Source organism: Chroicocephalus ridibundus, chromosome 9 (genome assembly GCF_963924245.1).
Source record: "Chroicocephalus ridibundus chromosome 9, bChrRid1.1, whole genome shotgun sequence".
Classification (NCBI taxonomy): Eukaryota; Metazoa; Chordata; class Aves; order Charadriiformes; family Laridae; genus Chroicocephalus; species Chroicocephalus ridibundus.
In genome coordinates, this window is record NC_086292.1 from 38774269 (window position 1) to 38797718 (window position 23450).

The following is a 23450-nucleotide window of genomic DNA, read 5'->3' on the forward strand; positions in this document are numbered from 1 at the left end:
AGATAAATATTATTGATCTGTAATAATTTAAACATGAGCATAAGGCTCCCTGGTTGATGTGGGTGTGGTTTTAGTTGCCTTTTTTTTTTTTCCTTAGATATTCAGTGGGTTGTTTGAGGCTAGCTATGTCAAAAATCCCGTAGTGATAACAAGTTTCCATTGCTCTAGTGAGTTAATAATAGCCTACTTAAGTCAGCAGGCACCAAAAATCTTCACTGTGATGATAGAGAAGTACCTTTCTTTGTACAACATCAAAAATAAGTCAGATCTGTAAATGGAACAGGCTAAGAAAGTGGTAGAGCAAGACCAACAACATCCACCCTTCCAGCTAGCTTTTGTAGTTGTAATGTGCTTCAGCACATAATGCATAAATCAGATGTTCATGCACTTCATGAACCAGAAAGGGAGGACCACCTTTAAGTCTGCAGCTCGAATAAAGCTGAAATACATCCTTTGCACTAGGTGAAATGAACTCACAGCCTGTAAGCTCTCTATGAACAGCGGCTGCCAGAGCTGAGCTTTTTTCATCTGGCAACAAATGGGAAGCAAATCGAGGGTAGGATTAATTATTTCACTGGTCCCAGGAGCCCTTTCCTATTGCTTTATTACCAGAGGTGGACACCGCTAACTCCTTTCTTGAATCTGTGATTTGTATACACTATGTGATGGGAAGGGACTAGAAGTTGCTTGGGGAGGAGAGCCAACAGATCCAGGCTGTGTGAATTGTTTTACCTCTGAAAGCGTGCCCCAAGCCTCATTCCTTCCAAAAATAAACCCAGAGTTTATAGGGTTGTCTGTTCATTCACCGTGTGTGGCACGTGCAAGGTAAGCCCAGCACTTGCCAGAAATGTGGGGTACGAACCAAATTAATTCTTTCATGTGGAGTAAATCTGGAGAGCCAGGAGGTGCAGAGGTTTTAGCAGCCATGCACAGTGTGTCCCATCGGTCCCTGTGGAACAGACCAGGGATAGTGGCCATTCTTGGTACCTAAGGAAATTATTTGACCCACTTAATCATTTGCTTGGTATATATGCCAATACCCGCTTGGCATCATTTCTGTTGTGCGTTGGTGAGTAGGTATGACGACTCTACCTTCCTGCTGGTCTTATTTAAGAGAGTGTGTAGGCTTGCAATCTGCATCAACGGTAAGATTAGAACGACTGCAGACTGCAGCTAAGTCGTTGGTGTTCAGAGAGGTGAAGAAGATGCAGACTTTACAATTGTATCGCTGTAGATAAAGAAGGAATAGTAGGCTGTGTGTTTAAAAATGTAAGAGAGTTGGGATTGGTTTATATGGGTGACTAGACATAATATAAAATGGGTTTTGAATGAGGTATTCTATCAGAAAGAAGCAGGCATAGTATGACAGGTTTGAAAACGTTCCTATGTACTTTTGCCACGTAATTTTTTTTTTTTAATCTCTCATTTGAACAAAGTGGGTATTAAAGTTGGAAATGCTGGCTGAAAAGCTGTAGCTATACTTCCCTTGCAGTTACTACCACATGCTCCCTTTCTATACTTTTTTCACATCCATGGTTGTAAGTTTTAGGGGGTAAAGAATTATTTCCACATCCTTTGAAAACTCAGTGGATTGTTGCTTCTAGATTAACGCTTTGGTATAAGTTTTGAAATACTTTATGGAATGCATCAAAATGTGATGGGTCTGAGGGCTCACAGAAAGTAATTTATAGAATCTTTAGAGAGGCTAAAATTTTTTTGGTGTTTCATGACTCGGAAGGATTGCAAGTGTCAACTCTTTTGAAATCAGTTTACTTCAGTTTACAGTGGTGAAACTGGTTTACCTTCTGTTGTGTTTTCTTTTTCCTACCAAAATTCCAAATTCCATTGATGAAAGTTGGGAAATAAAAATCAAAATACATCTTCCCCCTCTGCCCCCCTGGCTCTTCTGAAGGCATGTTCAGGAATAGCATGCCATCTGGTATGCAGACACAGTCTTATAGAGCCTCTTCTTTTGGTAAGTTTTTTAATTACTGTATCTATTATAATTGGATATTTAACTCTGAAGGTGTTTATTGTTATCACAGCTGAGAGAAAGCCATTTTAGAATTACACTAGTGTGCATGCATCTTCTGAAATTAACTGATGGTTTATTCCATTGTGACTTGAGATCTCTCATACTGTAGAATCAGTTGTGAAATATTTTCTAGGTATATTTCAATTTTTTTTTAATGCCTTGTATAGCTGGTGTATGCATTTTAAGATTTAATACTTTGTATTGAAGAGTAATTAAAGAGTAGTTTTATGACTGGTCTAACTGCAGAACAGCATGTACCTTCACATGGGTGCTAAACGAGCAACTTAAGTTATTTTAAAATATGCTGGATTTGCTCTGAATTTCACACTGAAAGACCCATCTTGCAGTTAGAAGATCATTTTCCCAATAATATGGGTGAAGTGGATTGAGTCTGAATGTAATAAAAAACGTCCCATAAATATTAGGTCTGTGGGTTTTATTCGGGTGTATCAGGGTTAAAAATAATGACTTCAGAATGTTAAATTTTGTATATGAATTTATGGTCTTCTGAATTAAATGAATCTACAAAAAAAAAATAATCCCCAAACAACTTAAAACTGTGCTTTGTGATTGTTTGGTGAAAAAATTCTCGTGGAAGCAGCATATTCTCCAAATAGCACATTTGAATCGCTGTTGACAAGTTTGAGAAAGCTGTAAAAGCCCTTTTTACAAATCCCAAGTATTCTTTGCATCCAAAACTGCACGTGGATTTGGTGAGTTTGGTGGTGACTGTGTTACGTCAGAGAAGAACTCGATGAAACAATACCTACTCTGTTAGAGACCTGAATTGCTGTGAAAACCGTTCAGAGCAAATCTCCTGAACTGTTTAATAAAGAATAGGATTGTTGAAGGTTTGTTTTCGGCACTAAGGGAGCCATTGATATGAAGATTGGTATCGAATTGACAGAAGACTTTCTCTGACTGCCTTTTTTCCTTCCCTTCTTCATCAATAGTTTTTATTTAAAATAAAACCAGTATTTTTTTTGCTGTTGAGCAATGTATTTTCAGGACTATATCAATATTTTCACTAGAGAAGTCTTTCAACCCAGAAAACTAGAGCTGTTTGGTTTCTTATGAGTCAAGCGAAGCCAGGTGAACCATTCTGCTCAGAACAGGATCTTCAACATAGCAGAGACACCTTTCGTGCACGGTGGGTCTGTCTGTGTCTGAGCCAGTTGGGTTCTGTAACAAGAGGTGTCCTGATGGGCTTGCGAAAAAAAGTAAATGAAACAACTTTTTCTTGTAGGTGAGGCTGCAGTTGTTTCAGAGTAATAATAAAATAATCCTGATGTGGGCTGCAGGTGAAATATCCTTGCAAAAATGTTCATTTGTCGTGTATTAAATGACAGTTTAAGACTAATGCACAATCCTCTTTTAGAATGACATACTTCACAGGGATACATTAAAGCACTCTGTATAAATATCATTTGGCATTGTGATAATATTGGGCCTTTTTGTCTTTCTAGCATTGCACACATCCATACTTTCTATAGAAGTTACTTAAAAAATTGGTAAGCTTGACTGGTATTCTAGTTATTTATTTAGGAACAAATTCTGTAAGCTTTTTGTATGTGTTGTGTATTCTCTGGACAGACAGCGCTGTTATTCTTCAGTAGAGAGTGTTTTAAATATAGTTTGTAATAATAGCTGGCCAAATGCTTTGTTTTCTTCCCCCCTTCCTTTAAAAAAAAAACAAAGCAAAAAGCCCCAAACAGTAATTATAGAGGTATGTAATTTTAAATTGCAAGGAAAGCAAGTAAATTAAATGTCTGAGGTTTGCTGGAGCCAAGAGTTTAAAACAAGCGTTAGCAACTATATGGCATCGAACTGCCTACTTTTTTCTTTTCTCCTCCCATCTGCTTATTTACTTAATGTTAGCTGAATTTCTGAAGACTTGCCTCAAATGATAAATGTTTCCTTGAGGAACTGAGTTGTGCTCTGTTAGCATTTTTAATCAAAAATTTTAGGTATTTTCTTTGGGAAACATAGGCATAACTGTCTTTCAGATAACTCTCCACCCCATACACAGCGGCTTAGTTACTTAGCTTGTCCTGGAATGCACGTTTTCAGTATCATTCAGTTAATTTGTGCTAAGAACAAGTCCAGGTACTTTACCTGGAGCACGGTTCTTACTGTCTTAAGGGTTTGAAGCCCCTGCTGGAAATCTTTGCAGTGAGAGCTAGCATGTATTTCATTTATGGCACCTCTTCCCACAAAAAGTTTTATGAATTCTAAGCTACTTGATAGGCATTAACTTAATTGGATATTGGATTAATCCTGGTTGTTTGGCTTTATTTGGTTTTATTCAACCTATTGAGTGTAAGAGCAATAAGATAAAGATTGGTCTGGAATTTCTGCCTTTCAGCTATAGCTGCAGGAGCCCAGTGCTCAGTTAGGGGTTAGCTGGCTGGGCAGGGATCACAGTTCAGTCCCATGGTATAGCACGTGCTTGGCTAATGGAGTGGGTTTCATAGATAAGAGATCCTCTTGTAAATCATGAAAAGAGTGTGTGCGGTATGTATAGTTATATAAGAAACAGTAACTTGCCAGTGGACATTTCTTTGAATGGACAAGCTAAAGGATGTTCTTAGTACTGAACGTCTCTCAGAAACATTTTGAAATTTATCTTGTTGGTTTTATGTGATGACCTAGACGGACAGGACTGCTCTACGGCAGTGCTAGCATGAGTATTCCTGCTGCAGGCAGTTTCCACTCTATCTTCTTGTTTTCAGGCTTCGTGAAATTTTCTGTGTATTTGCTTTTGCCCAAATGGAAACTTCAGCTTTCTGGAAAATTGGAGGTGGTGGAGAAAGAATACAGAGTCTATTTATTTTTAAATAAAGGACAAATAAAATTGGAATATCTTTTCCTTTAAAAACTATTGCATATATTGAACTGCCATATAGTGTAAGCAAGGATTTGAAAGCTGAAATACGAGATGCTGTAGAAAGTGATATGACTTCTAAATTTGAAACTGAGGTCTATGCAATCAGTAATTGAAATCTCTATCATCAGCCTTCCACAAAAGGTCACAGTTTGGTATATTCCTTTTTTAATCCAGTTCAGTTTCCTGATTCAGCTGGTCAGCTTTGTAGAAAAATTGTCAGCTGAACTGCTAGGCTGGTATGCAGCGTTGTAGGTTTGAGAGCGGTATGTTATTTAGGATAAGTTAAAGTTTAGTTCTGTAACAAATATTCTGTAACTTAGGAGCTTCCAACAGTGTACAGTATTACTAGTGGGTAGAAGGAATAAACTGGGATCCTTTTGTACATGAACAAGTTCATGATTTTCATCTATACAGTATATTTATACTTGCCATATTTGTATTGATTGAAAGTCATGCAAGTTATTTCGAGGTCTTGCCAAAAGGAAAGCTTACTTTCTATACAGAAAATAATTCAGACCCAACTTGTTGGATAAACTCAGAGAATTTCACAATAGTTTGATAAGGCTCTGTTGTACTCTTATCAATTGCTGCCCTGCTATAACTTAGGAGTCTTATTTGTCATCTTATATTCAGCATATTCAACATTTTAATATGTTGAATAAAAGGCTCTTTGTAAACACTTACGTGAGTTGAAGGGGGGAGAGTGGTAGGTGGTTGGGTTTTATTTTTTCCTGAGACCTGATCTCATACTGTACTTTGCTTCTTTTTGTTTGTAACCTGCTATATACAAAACATTAAATTATAGTTAACTTTGTCTTAAAAGTTTTCATTCTACAAGGAGCCTCGCTAAAAATATCCCTGAATTTCAGTAAAGATAACATAAGTAATTCCTTGTATCTTGAGCAGGTACACTTGAATAATTTCTATTATCGATGCTTTGGAATGCTAATGCTATTGCTGAATCAAAAAAAACTAATACTAGTAAAATTTCCACATGTTGTAAAAGGTTGTGGGATTATTTTGGCGTTTAGATGCTTCCAGAAGTTAGAAGTACTGTAGTTGGGCACAGTCTCTTGAGTTTGTAGTTCAGCAAATACTTGTGTAAATTTTGTTTCAAATAGCAATTATAATTATTTCAACACTTGTGAAACTGTTATGAAAGAACTTATTTATTGGAAACAGTTTAAAGTATTTCCTTTAATCATGATCCCAGGGTGAGTCTGTCTCTTCTAGCGTATTGAATCAAATCTATGTGCTTTTTGTTTCTTGAAATTCTTTCAGAAGTACTGAAAGACACAGTGAACTTTGTTGTCTGCTCAGAAATCAGTGCAACCAGAATGAGGTATCTTGCATAACCCTCAACAGCTTTAAGACTGAGCAAATGCCTTGTTGACCACTTCGGGGGCTAGGAGTTAGTAGTTACTGTCGTACATCTTCCAAAAATAAAAGTTAAGTGTTTTTTGGTGTGCAGATGAGATCCTGCCAACATTGACTGCTAAGAGGTCTTAATGTGGTGAAATTTTCATAGATATCTCACCTGTAGGAAAAAGATAGTGAAGGTAGTTCTGGAGTACTCTTAATTGTATTAACATTTTTCTCATAAGTCTTAAATTTTATTTGGCTTGAGAGGCTTGAAATGCATGGAAGAGAATTTGGAAAGCTAAGTGTTTTCTCCTCAAGATGAGAGTTTGAAAGGAAAGAAAGTAAATAGTTGAAAAGTAGTTCATTATATGTTGATACTACTTGTGCTTTTTGCTAAAATTTGACCATATGTTTTTGGGGTTCATAGTTCCATTTTCCCCCCCACTTCTCTTTCCTTTTTCTTGAATAGCAGCACTACAGAGCTCACAGTATAAGAGAGTCCTGACCCACGTTGCCTGTAGCCTTCTAAAATACGCTAGCAAAACATCACTCTTAATTGGCAGAAGTTGCCCCATTGCTGGAAGCAGAGTTTAAGAGGTGTAGCTGTGTATGCTGTAAAGATGATTAAAAAGCTTTAATAACAGTAGGCAATTTTTTAAAAACAGTGATAACTTGCATATTGATTTTTTTGACTACTGACTTGATCTCTTAATCTTTAGCTGACAAGGAAGTTTTCCTTAGAGGTAATTGCTGCAACTAATTTATCTTAACAGTGTTCTCTCATCATCTTCCTTTTTCTGGTCATCACAGGAACATTATGTAATAGTAGTTCTTACTTACCACGAAGGCAATACTGAGGTCAGTTATTCCTGCATTTTTAATGTGATCTTTACCCACTCAGGGGAAATGTCTCTCACTCTATTCATTTTTTTGTTTGCCCCGCCTTCTCTCCTCAACTGAAAACAAGACTCTGTAATTAGCAAGTTTGGTATAAAGTCTCTTGCAATAGAGATTGTTCAGCGTATAAGAGTGCTTTTGGAAAGAGTCTAATTTTACCAAATAGAAAGTTCCAAGTATGTTTTAATAACATTATAGAGTGAGCCTCCTCCATGTAAATAGCGTGGATGTACCCATGCTGTACTGAAAATGCTTTCGCTCTTGAAGAATAGAGAGAATTCCTTGATGAGTGGTTAAAACTGTACATTCTTTAAGATAAAAATTAATGATTATTTTTTTAATTTTCAGAACAGTTTACTATGAAAAGTGGTGTTGCACATTGTGACCCTGTGTTCCTTGTCCGCAGCTTTGATCACTGCTTAGTAATAAAACAGTATTGCATGGAGCAATTGACGCAATTACTTGTGGTTTATATACTTCAGTTTTCAGTATCTAGCATGTTATGCCTGTGGTAGCTTGCTTCAAGGTGTGGTTTTAGCCAGCTAACTAAAACATTTAAGTATTAAATTACTCTTTATCTTTGTATATTCTGGAGGATCTGCAGAGTTCCTACGTAAGCTTGAACTACTGCAATGGTAAAGTAATGATCTGTGTAAGACCTCAGTTTTAAGAAATGAAGTAAAAAAAATACATACCCATATAAACAGTGGGGACACTCAGCTAAGCAGAAAGCAGTTTCCAGAACTGGGGTTCGTATCACAAAGGCTAAGACTTGATAGTGTTCAAAAAATACTATGAGAGGAGGAAGCTAAAAATTTGGACTACCTACTCTCTATATATTTTTACATGTAGAATGAATATGCATATAGAAATGTACATATACACATGTATGAAATTTGTTTTTATAACACTGCTAATCTTCTGATAAAGGTAGAGAAGAGATAAAGCTGTTTTGAGCCCAGCTCATGTAAAGCACGGGTGTCTTAGGAACTGAGGAGAAAGCTACTGAAAGATTAGAGAGGAACTGAGGACAGCAGAGGAAGGGATCTTCTCTTTCACAAGCCTGTAAAGAGTCAGTCATTTTGATCTTGTGCTCCGAAGGAGAAGGCGGGGTGGGGGGAAGAGGGAAAAACACCATAAATGTAACAGAATCGTTCATAACACCATTTTTGCATATAATGTCGAATATCCTGTTTTTCCCTTGCTAGACCTTCTTTCTTTCTCCTTTGCAACAGCATTCTTTCCTATGTGTAGGGAAAGGAGGTAGGAGAGTAGCAAATAATGGCTTTGGCTATTTATTCCAGGTGTTGAAAATATTAATTTAAATGTAAAATATAAGGTGTGAGTGCTCATTCTGTTGTTTACAGCTCCTCTTCCCCACCATGGTTCTTTCCTGTGGATTGTGCACCTCCCTTTCTTTACTGTTCTTTCTCTCTTGGGAAGTGCTTGTACCCTGCAACTTTCCATCAGCGTTGGAGGAGACTGGTAGCCCTCTTAAAGTGAAGACAGAAACTGGAGCAGCAGTTTGTCGGCGTCTTGACAGATTCATAGTCAAAGGTCACTAAAACAAGATATTGGAAGGAGATCATGATAAATAATGTGGGAAAGATCTGCTGAATCCGGGAAAAGTTTAGAAAGAGGGTGGGCAGTTGAGGAGTGGTTTTCCATTATGCATATGCATATTGTTTAGCATGCAATTCTGAGTTTATCATGTAAGATAATGTTACATTGTTGTTTAAAGCATCTGAAATTAAATTATGTCCAGCTATTAGAATAGGTAAGTATTTCAAGAAGTAAACATGCTTAATTTCAGAACATGTTTCGAGTTTAGAGCTTGTCTAACAGCTTAGAGATGCTAGTTAAATTTGTTTATTGAAATTAAAAGTTTCTTGATGAAGAACAAAGGTTATGACCTATTTATTGCTACTAGAAAAGATTGCCAGTGTTGTTAGAAAGCTTTCTTACCCATAATTTCAAGATGAAAATTTTACTTTATTCAAGAAGTAAATAGATGAAATTACTGTTATCTCAGTGTAGTGCAGTTAATTTTTAAAAAAATTAACTGATTTTTTTTATTTCTTAGCAAGATAGGTAAACAATATATGTTGAAAATGTTTGTGGTTTTTTTGGTACGTCTCTTTGCATATTGCAAATTTTTATTCTTTAAATATTAGTTTGTATTTCAAGGGATTTGTGTATAAAATAAGTTACATAATGATTCTGGTTATCTCAACTTTTAGGCAGCGTGAGATGCTTTTATAGGGTCATATATGGTTGTGTTAGTTTTTGGGAGACAGCAAAACATCAAATGATGATTTAATTTCTTTTTGTTAGACACTACTTGCCTTCATCCTTAAATAAAATAAAACCCTCATGTTCTAATTCTTGTTTCCCTAAAAAGCATTTTTCATTGCCAAGTTGTATGATTTGTATTTTATAATACTGTTACATTTTTATTTTTCAGTCCCAGAAATCCTGGATAGAAAATACTTTCACCAAGAGGGAGTGTGTGTATATTATACCAAGTTCAAAAGACCCCCACAGGTAAACGAAAAATGATGCAAGAATTTATTGCTGCTCTTTAAAATTAAAAAAGTCGGTATATAAAGAGAATGTATAATAGATTTTTGGACAAACTATCTGTATAAAATAGTGTCTTTAGTTAACGTTTTTGTGGCTGGGCATTGTCATTTTTGATGTCTAGCTTGGATTTTTTTATTTTCTCTGAAAGTACTTTGGCATTGCAGAATTCCTAATAAACGTTTGCCTCTTCCCTTTGCTGTTTCTTACCAGTCCTCCTAGTGATGCCTATGGTGTGTCTGCTGTGTGGGTGTTTTGTAACTTTTCTTTTTTTGGTGGCATAGTTCTGAAATCAGAAAGTTTCATAGAAATATATTCTACTAGAATTTGAAGAACAGCAGTGTGAGTGTAGGGTGAAATGTAAAAATAAACCTGACAGAGCAGGAAAAAGGGATGAAGAGCCCATAGAAGAATAAAAAAACCCCCAAGAATTGTGGTGGGAGAAAAAGTTACAAAACAAAGCTGAAGAAATATTTGCTTCCAGGGAAGAGAGATGAAATAAGAATCATTTGGGTACCAAAAGATTTAATGTGGTAACTAGTCATTTTTCATCCTTAAGTTCTGTAAGGGAAAAAATGAGGCTGAAAAATGGGGAAATATGTTTCTAGAGGGGAGGCTGAGACTAATAAGGAATATTTTGCATATTTCACATGCCACTTTTATCTTATGCTAAATTAGAGATGTGATATCAAGCGAGTTAGTGATACCTCTAACGTATCTAATTTGTACAATTATCTTCACTAAGTGTTACAGGTATAATTTAAGAGTTCCTGCAATGATTGAACTTGATGTGTGTAGTCATGACATCTGTGTCACAGATTAAGTAAAATCAAATCAAAAACAGATTGAAAATTTGACGTTTTTAAGGCAGTTCTATCTCCCCAAAATGTTTACTATTGTCATTATGGATTTCAGATCTGCCTTTTTTTATTATTCTTTTTTATGTCATATATTTGAGAGCAACTGAGAAACCTTTTCTTCTAGACTTCAGAAAACTTCTATTTCAGTCTTTTCCATGAAAAAAGTTATAAATCTCTCTTGTTCTATCGGGGCAGAGTATTATTTTTCTTTTAAGAACTTTGGTTTTAGGCAGAGAAACTACAAAGTAAATGCTGTAGAATTTTTAAGTTATTGTAAATAATTTATCACATTCCTTTAAACCATGTGACATGATAAGCTTTTAGAATTTATAGCCGCAATTGTAGCCCATGGAAAATTTGCAAATGCAAACAAAGTAATTAGGAAGCTGTTAAAATTTCCAGAGCATTTCACAAGGAACAAAATGATCTTCAACACTTGCCCTTTTAGTTTAACCCATTTGTAGCATACAGTGGACTTTACAACTTTCCCATCGGATTTTGTCCTTCAGTTTGTAAGAATTGCTTAGTGTTACTCGTGAATTACGCATAAATGAATGAAACATAGACAGGAGTGTTCAGTATGTTTTGTTGATCAGTACCTTTTAGTATAGATAATTACACTTTAATAACTGTTAGAGAAGATCTAACACTGTAGGTGATTAATAGCAGTGTGTAACTTTTATAAAGGGCAACATTAAAAAATTGCTTATGTCTGAAAATAGTTTAAGACTACCGTATAACATCTGTATTTGTATGCTTTTGCATACTAGTTCCTAACCATAATTGGTTAACAGCTGCTTATGAATATTATGGAAAACAGTGGTATAAATTTATCTGCTATGCTAACTTTAAATAATAAGAAAGCTGTTAGCAGGAAAACACGGAAAATGTTTAAGATGGAGGAGGGTAGAAATGAGGAATTATTTTTTTTTTTTTATACAATAAAATTTATGTAAAGACACTACTGTATAAGGTTTGTTCAAATATATCTTTTTCTGTACATGCAACTTAGAAATGATCAAACAACCTTCATGCACCGACAGTTCAACTTGAATGTATATTAAAAGAATGAATTTGTAGAATAGACACAACAACGTACAGTTAGAATGAGGCCAAGTCTATAAGTAACTCCTCAGCATCTAGCAAAATGTTTCAGTTTGAGCACTGCAGCTAATCCTGTCTGAAATATTCCTGGGCTTCAGATATTCAGCTTGAAAACCTGACTGAAGTCTCAGGACTGAAGCTTTTGCATGTTTATGTGTTTTTACTTGCCAAGTATGCTACAGTCAGTCAAGTTACCATGTTAAAAATGGGCAAACTTGGGGCACCATGTTTTCCATTTACTGGAGACCTTTTTTTTTAACCATGAAGTTGTGTGAGTGGAATGTGTCTGCCTCTGTCTCTCCTCCCCCCTTAAAATTGAAGGTGAAGTTTACTTATATATTTAAATATTTCTTATAGATGCCTTCCAGGATGTCAGATTTGTCAGCAACTTGTCAGGTAAGAGTTCTTTGTAATTACAATATTTATAAATATTTTTTTCCATTAAACAAGCGCTTTCATAGTAGAGTTTAAAAAAGTTTTGATCAATATTCCAAATGACAAGTCAGTGAGAGGTTAGATATAAAACAAATATAAGTAATGAATAAAGAACTGTCTGCAATACGTAGATCACAGATTTATAAGTGTTATATAAATTATTTGGCTTCAAAGAATCAATTTTCTGTGTCCTGACTACTCAGTTTGTTCTGGCCTCCAACTTGCTATCTCAATGAGCTTCAATATTTTGCATAATAATTATGTCTTGTAATTAATTCTTGCAATAGATATGTATGGCAACAAGGCTTGCTCTAGAAAAGAGGTTTATATAATATTTAGAATTTTTGCTTTCTAAATCTGATGTATCTCTGTTACAGATAAAAGTTCTTCTCTCTTGTCTTCTAGTAACACTATTTACTTAAGTATTCTAAATGATATGGTTGGGTGCAGGTGCTGTTGTGGCCGCTTGGTCAGACAACATGCTTGTTTTACTGCAAGTCTTGCCATGAAATACTCCGATGTGAAGCTGGGTGAAAACTATAATCAGGAAATAGAAGAATGGTCAGTGGAAAAACATACAGAACAGACCTCTACTGATGCTTATGGTGTCATCAACTTTCAAGGTGGCTCTCATTCTTATAGGGCTAAGGCATGTATGACATTTCCTTTTTTTCTTAACTCTAAACATGTTGATATAGATGGTGGATGCTTAATTTAACTTTTGAAACTGAAGGCTGAAAACAATGTCACCCATATTGTGACAAACCAGTGTCCTCTACTATTTTAGTATTTTTTTTATTGTGATCTGAGTTCTTTCTACTTTCCATATTTTAATTTACTTTTCATAACAAAAGTTGCTCAGCTCAATCAGAATTAGTTGTATTCATCTGCAGACTTACTTTCAAATTGCAAATGGTGGTAAGAATTCACAACCACTTCAGCAAAACATTACATTAAGAATTCAGTGTCACTGTTTCAGACTTCATTGAAATACAGCTTACTCATCTATGCTGCTTGCTTACTCACTACTGTTAAATTTTTATAAGACCTGTTAAGTAGCATCTGCTATCTTAACCCTCTAGACATAATTTTCAAACTCTGAAAAATCATTTAAAATTATGGATAGATGTGGAATATGCTGCTTTAGTAGACTTGTTCAAAATTATTAAAGCGTAATGATACTGATCAGAATAACTGAGTTTTTTGGGAGAAGGAGTTAGTTAAAAACAAGCACACAAATAAACTGAAATTTTGGAAACCAGCTCTTAATTCACAAGCGAACATGTACTGGAGAGGCTAGAAAAGTGGAAATTTTGACATATTCTCCTCAACCATTTTGAAAGGATTTCTAGCTGTGGTAGAAATGATTTAATGCTCACACTGTTGTAAGTTGCAAGGGGTTCTGATACAGTGTGGCTCCTATGGTCAAACTGAAGCACTGGAATGGGGGAGCTGTGTTCTTCATGCAGCCAGCTGAGCCCCCAGCGATAGCCCAGTGCTCTTGGAGAGATCATCTCTGTGGAGAGAAGGGCTCTTAGCAGAATTCTTTCATGTTGGTAATAGCAGTGTATGTGTTCCTTTGTATGCTTAGTATAGCTTAAAATTTATGTGAATCCTTTTCTAGGAGTACAGAAATAGCAACCTGCCTGTACTCATTTCCGTGCTTGCTTCTGCAGAGTGCTGGTGGGCTTGCAAAAACCAGTTTATTGGAATAGTGATGTTTTTTTAGTTAGACCTTGATTCAGGGAGGGCTTATTGAAGAGCTTGTATTAAAGATGCAGCAATATCTTTAACTGATCAACCATCTACTTAATCTTACGCTGTTAAACATAGGAAATTAAAAAGCTGCTAGTTTTGAAGTTTTCTATTAAAGAATGTGGCTTTCCTTCCCACCAGAAATAGGGAAAGAAAAGCAAGCAACTGTCTTGTCTGTAAAACTTTTCGGAAGAGACATGCAAGCCTCTCCCCAGTAGATGGCAGAACTTTTATAAATATTTCTGAATTTCATCTAATTTAGAGATTATCCAATGCTTTCATAAAGACTCATTTTGCTAGGTCACTGTGCCAGTAGGATGGAATAACATAATCTTTCTACAGTTTGTTCCCTTTCCAAAACTTTCTTTCAAAATTGTTAACTATCTTGTCCTTAATTCTGGAGAACATAAAGTAAGTTTGTTCGTTTATTGCATCTGCTGTGTTTTAAGAAAGTGAATTACATTTTCCGTAGCTAGAAATAGGATAATAGATCCTGAAGTACATGATGGTTCTTCTTTTTACTCATTGATTCTGTGATGATTTCTTTTAAGAACCATTTAACACTCTTCTTGTGCCTGCAGTATGTGCGATTGTCATACGACACTAAGCCTGAAGCTATTCTGCAACTTATGCTTAAAGAATGGCAGATGGAGTTGCCGAAGCTTGTTATATCTGTACATGGGGGCATGCAGAAATTTGAACTTCACCCACGCATCAAACAGTTGCTTGGCAAAGGTCTTATTAAAGCTGCAGTAACAACAGGAGCCTGGATTATAACTGGAGGAGTGAACACAGGTAAAGAAGTACCAATAAATGCGCACAGTTAACTGGTTATGGTTTATAAGAGCCAAAAGACTTAATGGATGCATTGCTTCATCTTAAAACAAAGTGAATTTGAGTGGGTTTGGTCAAGTAAAATTAAAAGAATACATTTTGAACGTGTGTAGTTGGAAGTGGGCTGCTGTTTTGTCCTGCAAACAGACACAACACACAGATGGGGGGTTTGGGGTTTTGTGGCTTTTTTTTTTGGTTTGATTTTGGATTTCGGATTTTTTTTGTGTTTGCTTTCTGGTTTTGAAACTGCAAGAGGAGAAACTTAATGCGATTAAACCAAGTACAGTAATGTACTGTAAATTCTTTAGTTCTTATTAGGCTAATATTAATTTTTTTGAATTACTGATACATAGTATTTTGTTTCCTTCTGGGGGATGTAGTATGGTGCTCTTTCTTTGGCATTGTGTTAAATTAGTTCCCAGATCCTTAAAGGCCCTGTTAACTAATAAAACAGTTGTATTTCTTAATAAGATGTGACATTCAAGATACTGAAATCATTTTGTGCACAAACAGGTGTTGCAAAACATGTTGGTGATGCTCTAAGAGAACATGCTTCCAGATCATCTCGAAAGATTTGCACTATTGGGATTGCTCCATGGGGAGTGATTGAAAACAGAAATGACCTTGTTGGAAGAGATGTAAGGATAAATTACCTAATTGAAATAATGAATTACCTGACTTATTTTTTGACAAATCTGCTCAAGTGTGTTTTTTCATTTGCTTTGCGTTACTGGAATACTTGCTTTAATATGAAGATACATTGACATCTGTGACTTACGCAAGATCATTAGTGTAAACAAGTTGCAAAATGCAAATGTACTAGAGGAGGAGCTTGTTCTCACGTACTTCATCCTCCCCTCCCTCCCCCGATATTACTGAATCAGATAAAAAAAAAAGCCAAAGTATTACAGAGAATTCACATTTACAGAGGACGATAAGTTGAAAAATTTTGATGCAGAGTCTTCAATGCTACTGTTCGCCAGAGCAGTCACAAGTTTTCCCCAAAGATGCCTTTTCAAAGGACCTTTTCTCTGTTATCTTTCAGAACAGAATACTTTTGTCATATAGTTACCTGCTTTCCTGCACAAAGTTAAGAGCTATAGCTGTTGGTGAATCCTGCCCCAAGGCACACTTACATGTGTCAGTGCTTCTTGTTGAACCACTGCTTCTTGTGTTTAGACAAAAAGTTAAGTTTTACAGAGACGAATTTGAATCTGTATAAGTAAAAGACATTGTTGTGTGCTTATACTTAGGTGGTTGCTCCATACCAAACCTTATTAAACCCATTAAGTAAACTAAACGTCCTAAATAACCTCCATTCCCATTTCATTCTGGTGGATGATGGAACCGTTGGAAAGTACGGAGCAGAAGTTAAATTGCGGAGAGAACTGGAAAAAACTATTAATTTGCAACGGATCCATGCAAGTAAGTAATTCTGGTCCCTGAGGGCTGAGTGTTACTGTGTTTTAAGGAAAAAGGTACTCGCACCAAACATCCAAATGAAAAAACAGAAAAATTAGTCTTTTGTTTATGTTTCAAGTCCAAATGATTACTTTGCAAATTTCAGTTGCTGCTTTGGACCGTAGATATTGCTGATAGATATAGAATTTCTCTGGGACCAGACGGGAGAGTTCTTTGGAATGAAGTTGCCAGTTTTGCTTTGATAAAGCAAATGCACGTCACTTGAGTTACTAGTCTGTTGTCAGGCCGTACTGGTCTGATTGATTCATGATTTTGACACTGATCACTTGCAGTTTCACAATAGGACAATTGAGTTTGTAAAACATCATCTGTGTTTGTGCAAAGAAACCATGACTTCTTTTCGTGTTTTCCCAATTATGGAGCAACACGTGTGTTTTGTCTCTTCTAGGAATGCTTTTGCAATACTCCCTGTCAGTAGAGGGTTTCCATGTAACTATGTTCAAATTGTATATGTATTTGCATCTTTGGAAACTATTTGGGAGGAAGGTGGAAGGGGGGTTCCCTAAAGAAAAAATGTTCACTTTTCTACACTAGTTCAGGAATATTTCTGTGAACAATCTCTTCTGTTTTGTAGACTGTATTCCATTGCATTTATCATCTGCTTTGCAGTGCTTTCCCTCCAGCCCAAAGTATAAACAGTGCTTGAAACTGCATTAACAAGAGTTAAAATGTCAGGCAGCGTTTTAATATTTAATCTGTAGAAGGGACGTGCATTCCCTATACACTTACTACATTGTTTGTTTTTTATTACTTACTTGCAACTTCATAGGAATTGGACAAGGTGTGCCTGTGGTGGCACTTGTATTCGAAGGTGGCCCCAACGTCATACTCACAGTTTTAGACTTCCTTCAAGAAAGTCCTCCTGTGCCAGTGGTAGTATGTGAAGGAACTGGTAGAGCTGCTGACATATTGGCGTACGTTCACAAGCAAACAGAGGAGGGAGGGTAAGTCCTGGCACTGCTAACCAAACTAGCAGTCGTACATAGATGGATTTTGAGACCATTCCTTAATGAATTTGTGCAAGAGCTTCATCTGTGGAAAGGCTAAAAGCAGAGAGCGTAATGATGTGATGTAGCTTTCCAGGTTGGCTGCAATTAATGGTGCAATTAATTAACTGCAATGCAATTCTTGGCTAAAGACCAAGAATTCTTTTCTAGTTCTAGACTCCTCCCACATACCTTGTACTAGTTGCACCAAATTCTGTAGCGAATGCTTGCTTTAGCAATACTTACAGAAAGGATAGGAGAAGTGTACACGCCTATATCCTAAATTATGGGAAACATCTTGTGTGTAACTTCAGTTACGTATGGTAGTTTTGTTACACCATTGTAACTAGAGGGCTCAACTCTCAGTTTAAATTCTCTGTCTGCTTCAACTTCATATTTTAACTAAGCCACACTAACTTAAGGGGTAAATGTGACAGTTCTTAAGCGTGCACAACAGAGTTTTGCTCAACAGAAGTCAGAGCTGACCAGACCTTCCAGAATGTGAGAATAATATAGACAATAGTATGTTGCCAAACTGCTTGAAAATACCACTTGAGTACATTGAATGGAAATATTTTTATGCAGTTAGCTGTTGCATAGTAGTAACTTTTCTTGAAAAGGAGTCAGAAAGAGTTTCTATACTGTTTCTTCTGAGTAGTCCTCAAACCTAACTTCTTACATACTTCTGTTTAGTGCAGAAAACACTTGTCTGTTTTAAGTGTTTCAAAACATCTGTTTTAAGTTTCAAATAAAAAAAGGGATGTGCTTGGGCTCCGCAATACTTAGTGATTTCTAGTTCGTTGTCAGATTTGCATATATCCTTAAACATATTGGGTCCTTGTTGCAGGGACTGCCTCAGAACCAGGAGGCAGGAATCTAACGTAGAAGTAAACCAAACAGCTTTGTGCATAGTAAGATCAGAAGCAGGTCTTATTCAGAGGGGTGAGTATGTAGTATTTTGTGTCAAAATCTTCTAGTTGAGAGTATCTCAGAACTGTGTATGGGAAGGAAAGGGAAAGGAGCTGAGTTACTTTTAGGAGGCTGTAATAGAAAGTCGTAGATTAAGCAATCTATACTTCTTCCTAAAGGTTACCCAGGGTTTTGCCACTGAAACAGTAATAGGCTTATAGATAGCAAAACTTTGAATGGACATGTTGAAACTAATTAAATGCATTGTTGCTCTTACTGTTCATGTATAACAGTGTGTTTTCCTGTTTGTTTGTTTGTTTCAATCTCAGGAATGTTCCTGAGGGTGCCGAGCCTGAAATCATTTCAACCATCAAAAAGACATTTAACTTTGGTCAAAGTGAAGCAGTTCATTTGTTTCAGACACTGCTGGAATGCATGAAAAAAAAAGAACTTGTAAGTAGATCTTGCCATAAAAACTTTTTATGCAAGGTGCGTGCATTTCTGGGTATAATACTGAATTGTATCTCAATGTTGTTTATGATCAAGAGTCATTTAGAGATCTTTTCTGGACATAGTGGATCTTACAGTTATAGAAGATAGTCAAATACAGTTTTTGTATATACTTTATCTCATGGCCAAGAGAGACTTAATTCTTGTGATTATTCCTTGTAATCTGAGTTTGTTGTTGTTTCCAAGCCAGTTTGGTTTGTTTATAGTGTGTATGTAGTTTGTATTTGGGTTGCTGCCCTTTTTTCTTGCTTTGATTTTTTAAAAAAAAAAACAAACAAAAACCTTTGAGCTTTTTTGGCTTGCTTTTTTCCCCCCCCCCGGTCTTTTAATCATGACTGTACTAACAGAGGTCTATGATCACTGCATGCTTAAAGCAAAAGCACTTTATAGAGCTTTGTATCTAGCCTGAGTTCAGGTACTGGTGTCTCGTTTGGACATCATGTTGTGCTGTTCTAAGGTTTAAAATTGTCATATTCAGATAAAAATATTATCTGGCAGGTTAATCTCATAATTTAGAATGAACTGGAGGGGTAAACAAAATATCCGATGTTTACAGACAATAGAGAATTGTAATCATAGTGGGGGAAAAAGTTCACATTAATTAAGGAGTGTAAAGGGTTTCTGCTATGCTTTTTCTCATAAAAGATTGTCTTGTGTGGCACACAGTTAGGAAAACAATACAGAGCGCACACTAAAGTTTAAATCGAGCATAGGCTTAAATTGCATCGAAGGTAAGATGACTTTTTAATATATGTCAATTCCTGATGTAAAAGACTGGAGCTAATCACCTTTGCCTGAAAATAACTTTAAAATATGTTTTCCCTATTTTGCCATTTTGGACAGATTACAGTTTTTCATATTGGGTCAGACGAACATCAGGACATTGATGTTGCAATACTTACAGCATTGTTAAAAGGTGAGACTTAATTTTAAGACCATTTGGAATCTCCAGCTGTTGTTTCTTAGTGTTTATTTGATGGATTATTTATAAAATACTGTAATTTGTAGGAATCTTCAGTTTTTAACCGAATAATAGTTTTCTCATTGTATATACCATAATGTTTCATAAATGATGAAATATACTGGTGGGTTGCTTGATTTGGCCTTTTTAGGAAGAAAGAATGTTTATTCTCTTATATTTTAATTAATTTAAAATGTTTTTTCATTGTTTTTGCTTCTTAAGGCACGAATGCATCTGCATTTGACCAGCTTGTTCTTACACTTGCGTGGGATAGAGTTGACATAGCCAAAAATCATGTTTTTGTTTATGGGCAACAATGGCTGGTATGTAATGGTCTGGATTAAGCAGAATGATATTTTCTAAGAGAGAAGCTCAATTTACTGTGAAGAATGAATCTTTTGACTTTTGTAGAGAGACTGTAGAATACCGACACGTTTATTTTGAGGACAGTAACTTTTGCATACTGCAGAGTCTTAGAGCTGTTTTGTTAGTGTAGTTGAAAATGGTCCAAACATTTTAGAAATGTGCTAAGTGTTCTTAATAATTAGAGGAGAAAAGACATTGCAATAGGTGGAAGCTGAATTCATGTTAGTCAGATGCTTCTTCTTCCTTAAAGTTGCATGGTCATAGGAAGTCCCTGAGAAAGATCTAGTAAAATGCATATATTAACTACTGTTGGCAGCACTGCAGCGTCTTTTGAGGGGAAGGACAAAATGTCTGTTTCTTGTGGTCTGCAAATTAGTTTGAAAACAATATTGTGGATCTTGCCTTTTTCTCATATTACTGTAAAAATAAAACACAGTCTTACATGAGTGTGCAGTCAAAAGTACATAATGTAAGGCTTGTTGACGGCAATGACGGTTCTGAGCATTTGTCTCTGAAGCAAATTGTGCTTTAAATGTTTTATGTCTTTGTGTTTCATCTAATATCAATCTGTGAGAACAGCTTAACTGTGTTAAACCAAATACCTACTTAGTCCTACTGTGTCAGTAGGAGATACCTATGGAAGAGTATAAGACTTGCTGATCAAGTTTTCAGGATATTCTCTCATCCTGTAGTTGTGTGAAGTTCAGGGGATTTTCTGAACCAGGGGTGAGGTCTTTGTATTTATAGACAAATAAGATTTCCCCAGTCCTGTGAGTGAATGAGGTTGATATGTAATCTAAGTACACTTACTTTTGTGGTGCCCCGTTTTACTCGTTCTTCCCAGGCTCTACCTTGTTATTTATTTATTGTAGGTTGGCTCTCTGGAACAGGCTATGTTAGATGCCCTCGTGATGGATAGAGTTGCATTTGTGAAACTTCTGATTGAAAATGGAGTAAGCATGCACAAATTTCTTACAATTCCCAGGCTGGAAGAACTTTATAACACAGTAAGTGAATGATTACTTTTTAAGCTGCTTTTATCACAGCTTTTTAGTTGCTCAGTGTGTTGTATGCTAAGTCATGCGCACCAGCCTGAAGGCCATGGGGTGTCGACAGAGAAGGCTTCCTGGCGTGAGGTTAGAGTTAAGAAGTGCATGCTGTCTGACTGCTTTGTAGTGCCACAGCTGCTTTCTGGCTCTTCAGAAATGATACCAGAAATAGTTTGCCAGGAAGATGTTCATCTGTGTCTGATGTTAGGGATAGATACCAAAGGGAAAATTGCAGCCTTGTTGTGGAACATATGAAATGTGTAAACCACAGCAGGGAAGAGAACAAGAGAAAGTCAGATGGGTGAAACCTGTGCACAAAATAAGAGGTCTATAGATAGTATTGTTAGGGCTTCATAAGATGAATTCTCTATAGCAGTTAGTATTATCATAATAGTTGTAAAAATAGTTTATTTTGTGAACCTGAATAGTTATAAATATTACTTAGAAAAATTTTGTTGCTGTAGGTGTTGATTTTAGAATTTTAAAGTAGTTTTGTATAACACTAAGTATCTAACGGGACAAAACAAAAAACCTTCCACCAAAAAGTAGCTAATGTGAGTAGAACACAAATATGACTTAGGTTTATGTTAACATTCTCGTTATCTGCTTTTGAACAAAAAAAAAAAAAAAAAAAGAAAAAAAGGAATTCTTTAGCTCAAAGGTCTGTAAAGGAGCCCACGTGATCAGGTGTTGTTATTTGCCTTTTTTTTTAATTAACCTATTATGGTGTTGCTATTACACACTTGATGTGCTTCTGATTGAGTTCTGTATGGGAGCTAGGGTAACCATGTGTCTAAAGTATAACAGTTCATGTGCTGACAAGAAATCAGAGAAGGAAGAAAAATCCACTTCGGTAAAAGAGGGAATATTGAGATTAAAGATCTGAGAAATAAGGGAACTTAGTATGGATCCTGCACTACTCTAAGCATGAATATCAGTCTGTGTGTGTTTCTGTAAATTAAAATGTTTATTTGTTAAAACTTGTCTCTACAATATTATATTTTAATAATATAAAAGACCTATAATGTTGCTGTTTGCATTCTGGGGTTGTTTGTTTTTCCTTTTTGGGCAAACTATGAGTGTATTCATTATGTCACAAATTAAAACAGAAGTAAATGAAACAAAAAAGGGAATAGTCTATAGCTAATACGGTAGTTTGAAATATTTGCATTTATTTGAAGGCTACTGTTTGTTTAAAAACTAGGGTGGGTTTGTTTTTGAGCCAACATGCAAAAATACTTGGCTTCTACTGTAATCTTCTCATGTTGTTGTTGCACTCTAATTTCTCATTCCAATTTTTCCCCCCCCTCTTATAAAGAAACAAGGCCCAACTAACCCAACACTCTTCCATCTTGTTCGGGATGTCAAACAGGTATGCTGTAAATATAAAAATCTGTCAAACTAGCAGTGTTAGTTTTTTGATGATTTCTTATGTTTGACTGTCAATCTTAGGTTTATTAATTAGGCTTTATTGTAAATAATAAGTTACATCTGCAGGCATTCTGTTGTTTACAATACTTGCTGTTGTATGCTTAGCGCCCTGCTGCCAGGAGGATGTTCAACCCAACAAGTGCTGTCTTTTTCATCTTACTTGTCATTGTTCTTCTTTTGGGGGGGATTGAAAGCTGATACTCCCATCTTAAAACAGACAAAACCAGTCCCCACACCCCTCAACAGAATGAGCATCTGCCCTGCTAGGGGACATCGTACAGAAAAGAAGCTATAACCATGCCTCTTTTGAAACTGATAAATAATGACCCATGTAGATAGGTTTTTTTAATCATGAAAGGTTTGATTTGATTTTTATTTAGAGCTGTGATGTGACATGTAGAAACTCTGTAAGCAAATTTAAGATTATAATTTGAAAAACTAAAATACCTTTTGTTTTCCTAGGGAAATCTTCCTCCAGGATATAAAATCAACCTGATTGATGTGGGGCTGGTTATCGAGTATCTGATGGGAGGAACCTATAGATGCACCTATACAAGAAAACGCTTTAGAGCTATATACAATAGTCTCAGCGGGAACAATCGGGTATGTGGCAGTTGGATACCAGGACGTACTGATTCATATGTTCTCAATTAAAAAAAGACTATGTATTTTGGAGGAAAATTGGATCCATATTGCTTTGTTCTTCTTGTCAGTGGACTGGTTCTTTTAAGGCTAGAGTAAGGCCTACGAGGGCAGCTGGTAGCTGTTTTGGGATTGAGCGCAGGTTTTGTTCTCCTGCTCCTTATTCTAGCACATCTAAATTCCTTCTCTGTTATACCCTCTTTTCCTACTCATAGAGGAAGAATGGGCACTAAACATGCAGATTCAGCAGGGCTTGGGATGCAGACATCTTAGCTTCTTGTATAGCAACAAGTGTAACTGACTACTTTGTGACTTCTTAAACAACAAAACAAACAAAAAACTTGCTAAATATCCGGTGAAAATTC

At 36.0% G+C, this 23450-nt stretch overlaps 1 protein-coding gene across 1 annotated transcript in view; it reads left to right on the forward strand.

Moving 5' to 3' along the window:
- TRPM7 (transient receptor potential cation channel subfamily M member 7) overlaps positions 1 to 23450 on the forward strand; it is a 57544-nt gene that overhangs the window by 11237 nt on the left and 22857 nt on the right. Inside the window, exons 2-14 of the mRNA XM_063345468.1 lie at positions 9646 to 9725; positions 12083 to 12121; positions 12611 to 12809; positions 14497 to 14710; positions 15263 to 15387; positions 16003 to 16174; positions 17001 to 17175; positions 18456 to 18579; positions 19480 to 19552; positions 19820 to 19920; positions 20836 to 20970; positions 22331 to 22384; positions 22906 to 23046. Coding sequence (XP_063201538.1) covers positions 9646 to 9725; positions 12083 to 12121; positions 12611 to 12809; positions 14497 to 14710; positions 15263 to 15387; positions 16003 to 16174; positions 17001 to 17175; positions 18456 to 18579; positions 19480 to 19552; positions 19820 to 19920; positions 20836 to 20970; positions 22331 to 22384; positions 22906 to 23046 — 1632 coding nt within the window. The remainder of the gene's footprint in view (positions 1 to 9645; positions 9726 to 12082; positions 12122 to 12610; positions 12810 to 14496; positions 14711 to 15262; positions 15388 to 16002; positions 16175 to 17000; positions 17176 to 18455; positions 18580 to 19479; positions 19553 to 19819; positions 19921 to 20835; positions 20971 to 22330; positions 22385 to 22905; positions 23047 to 23450) is intronic.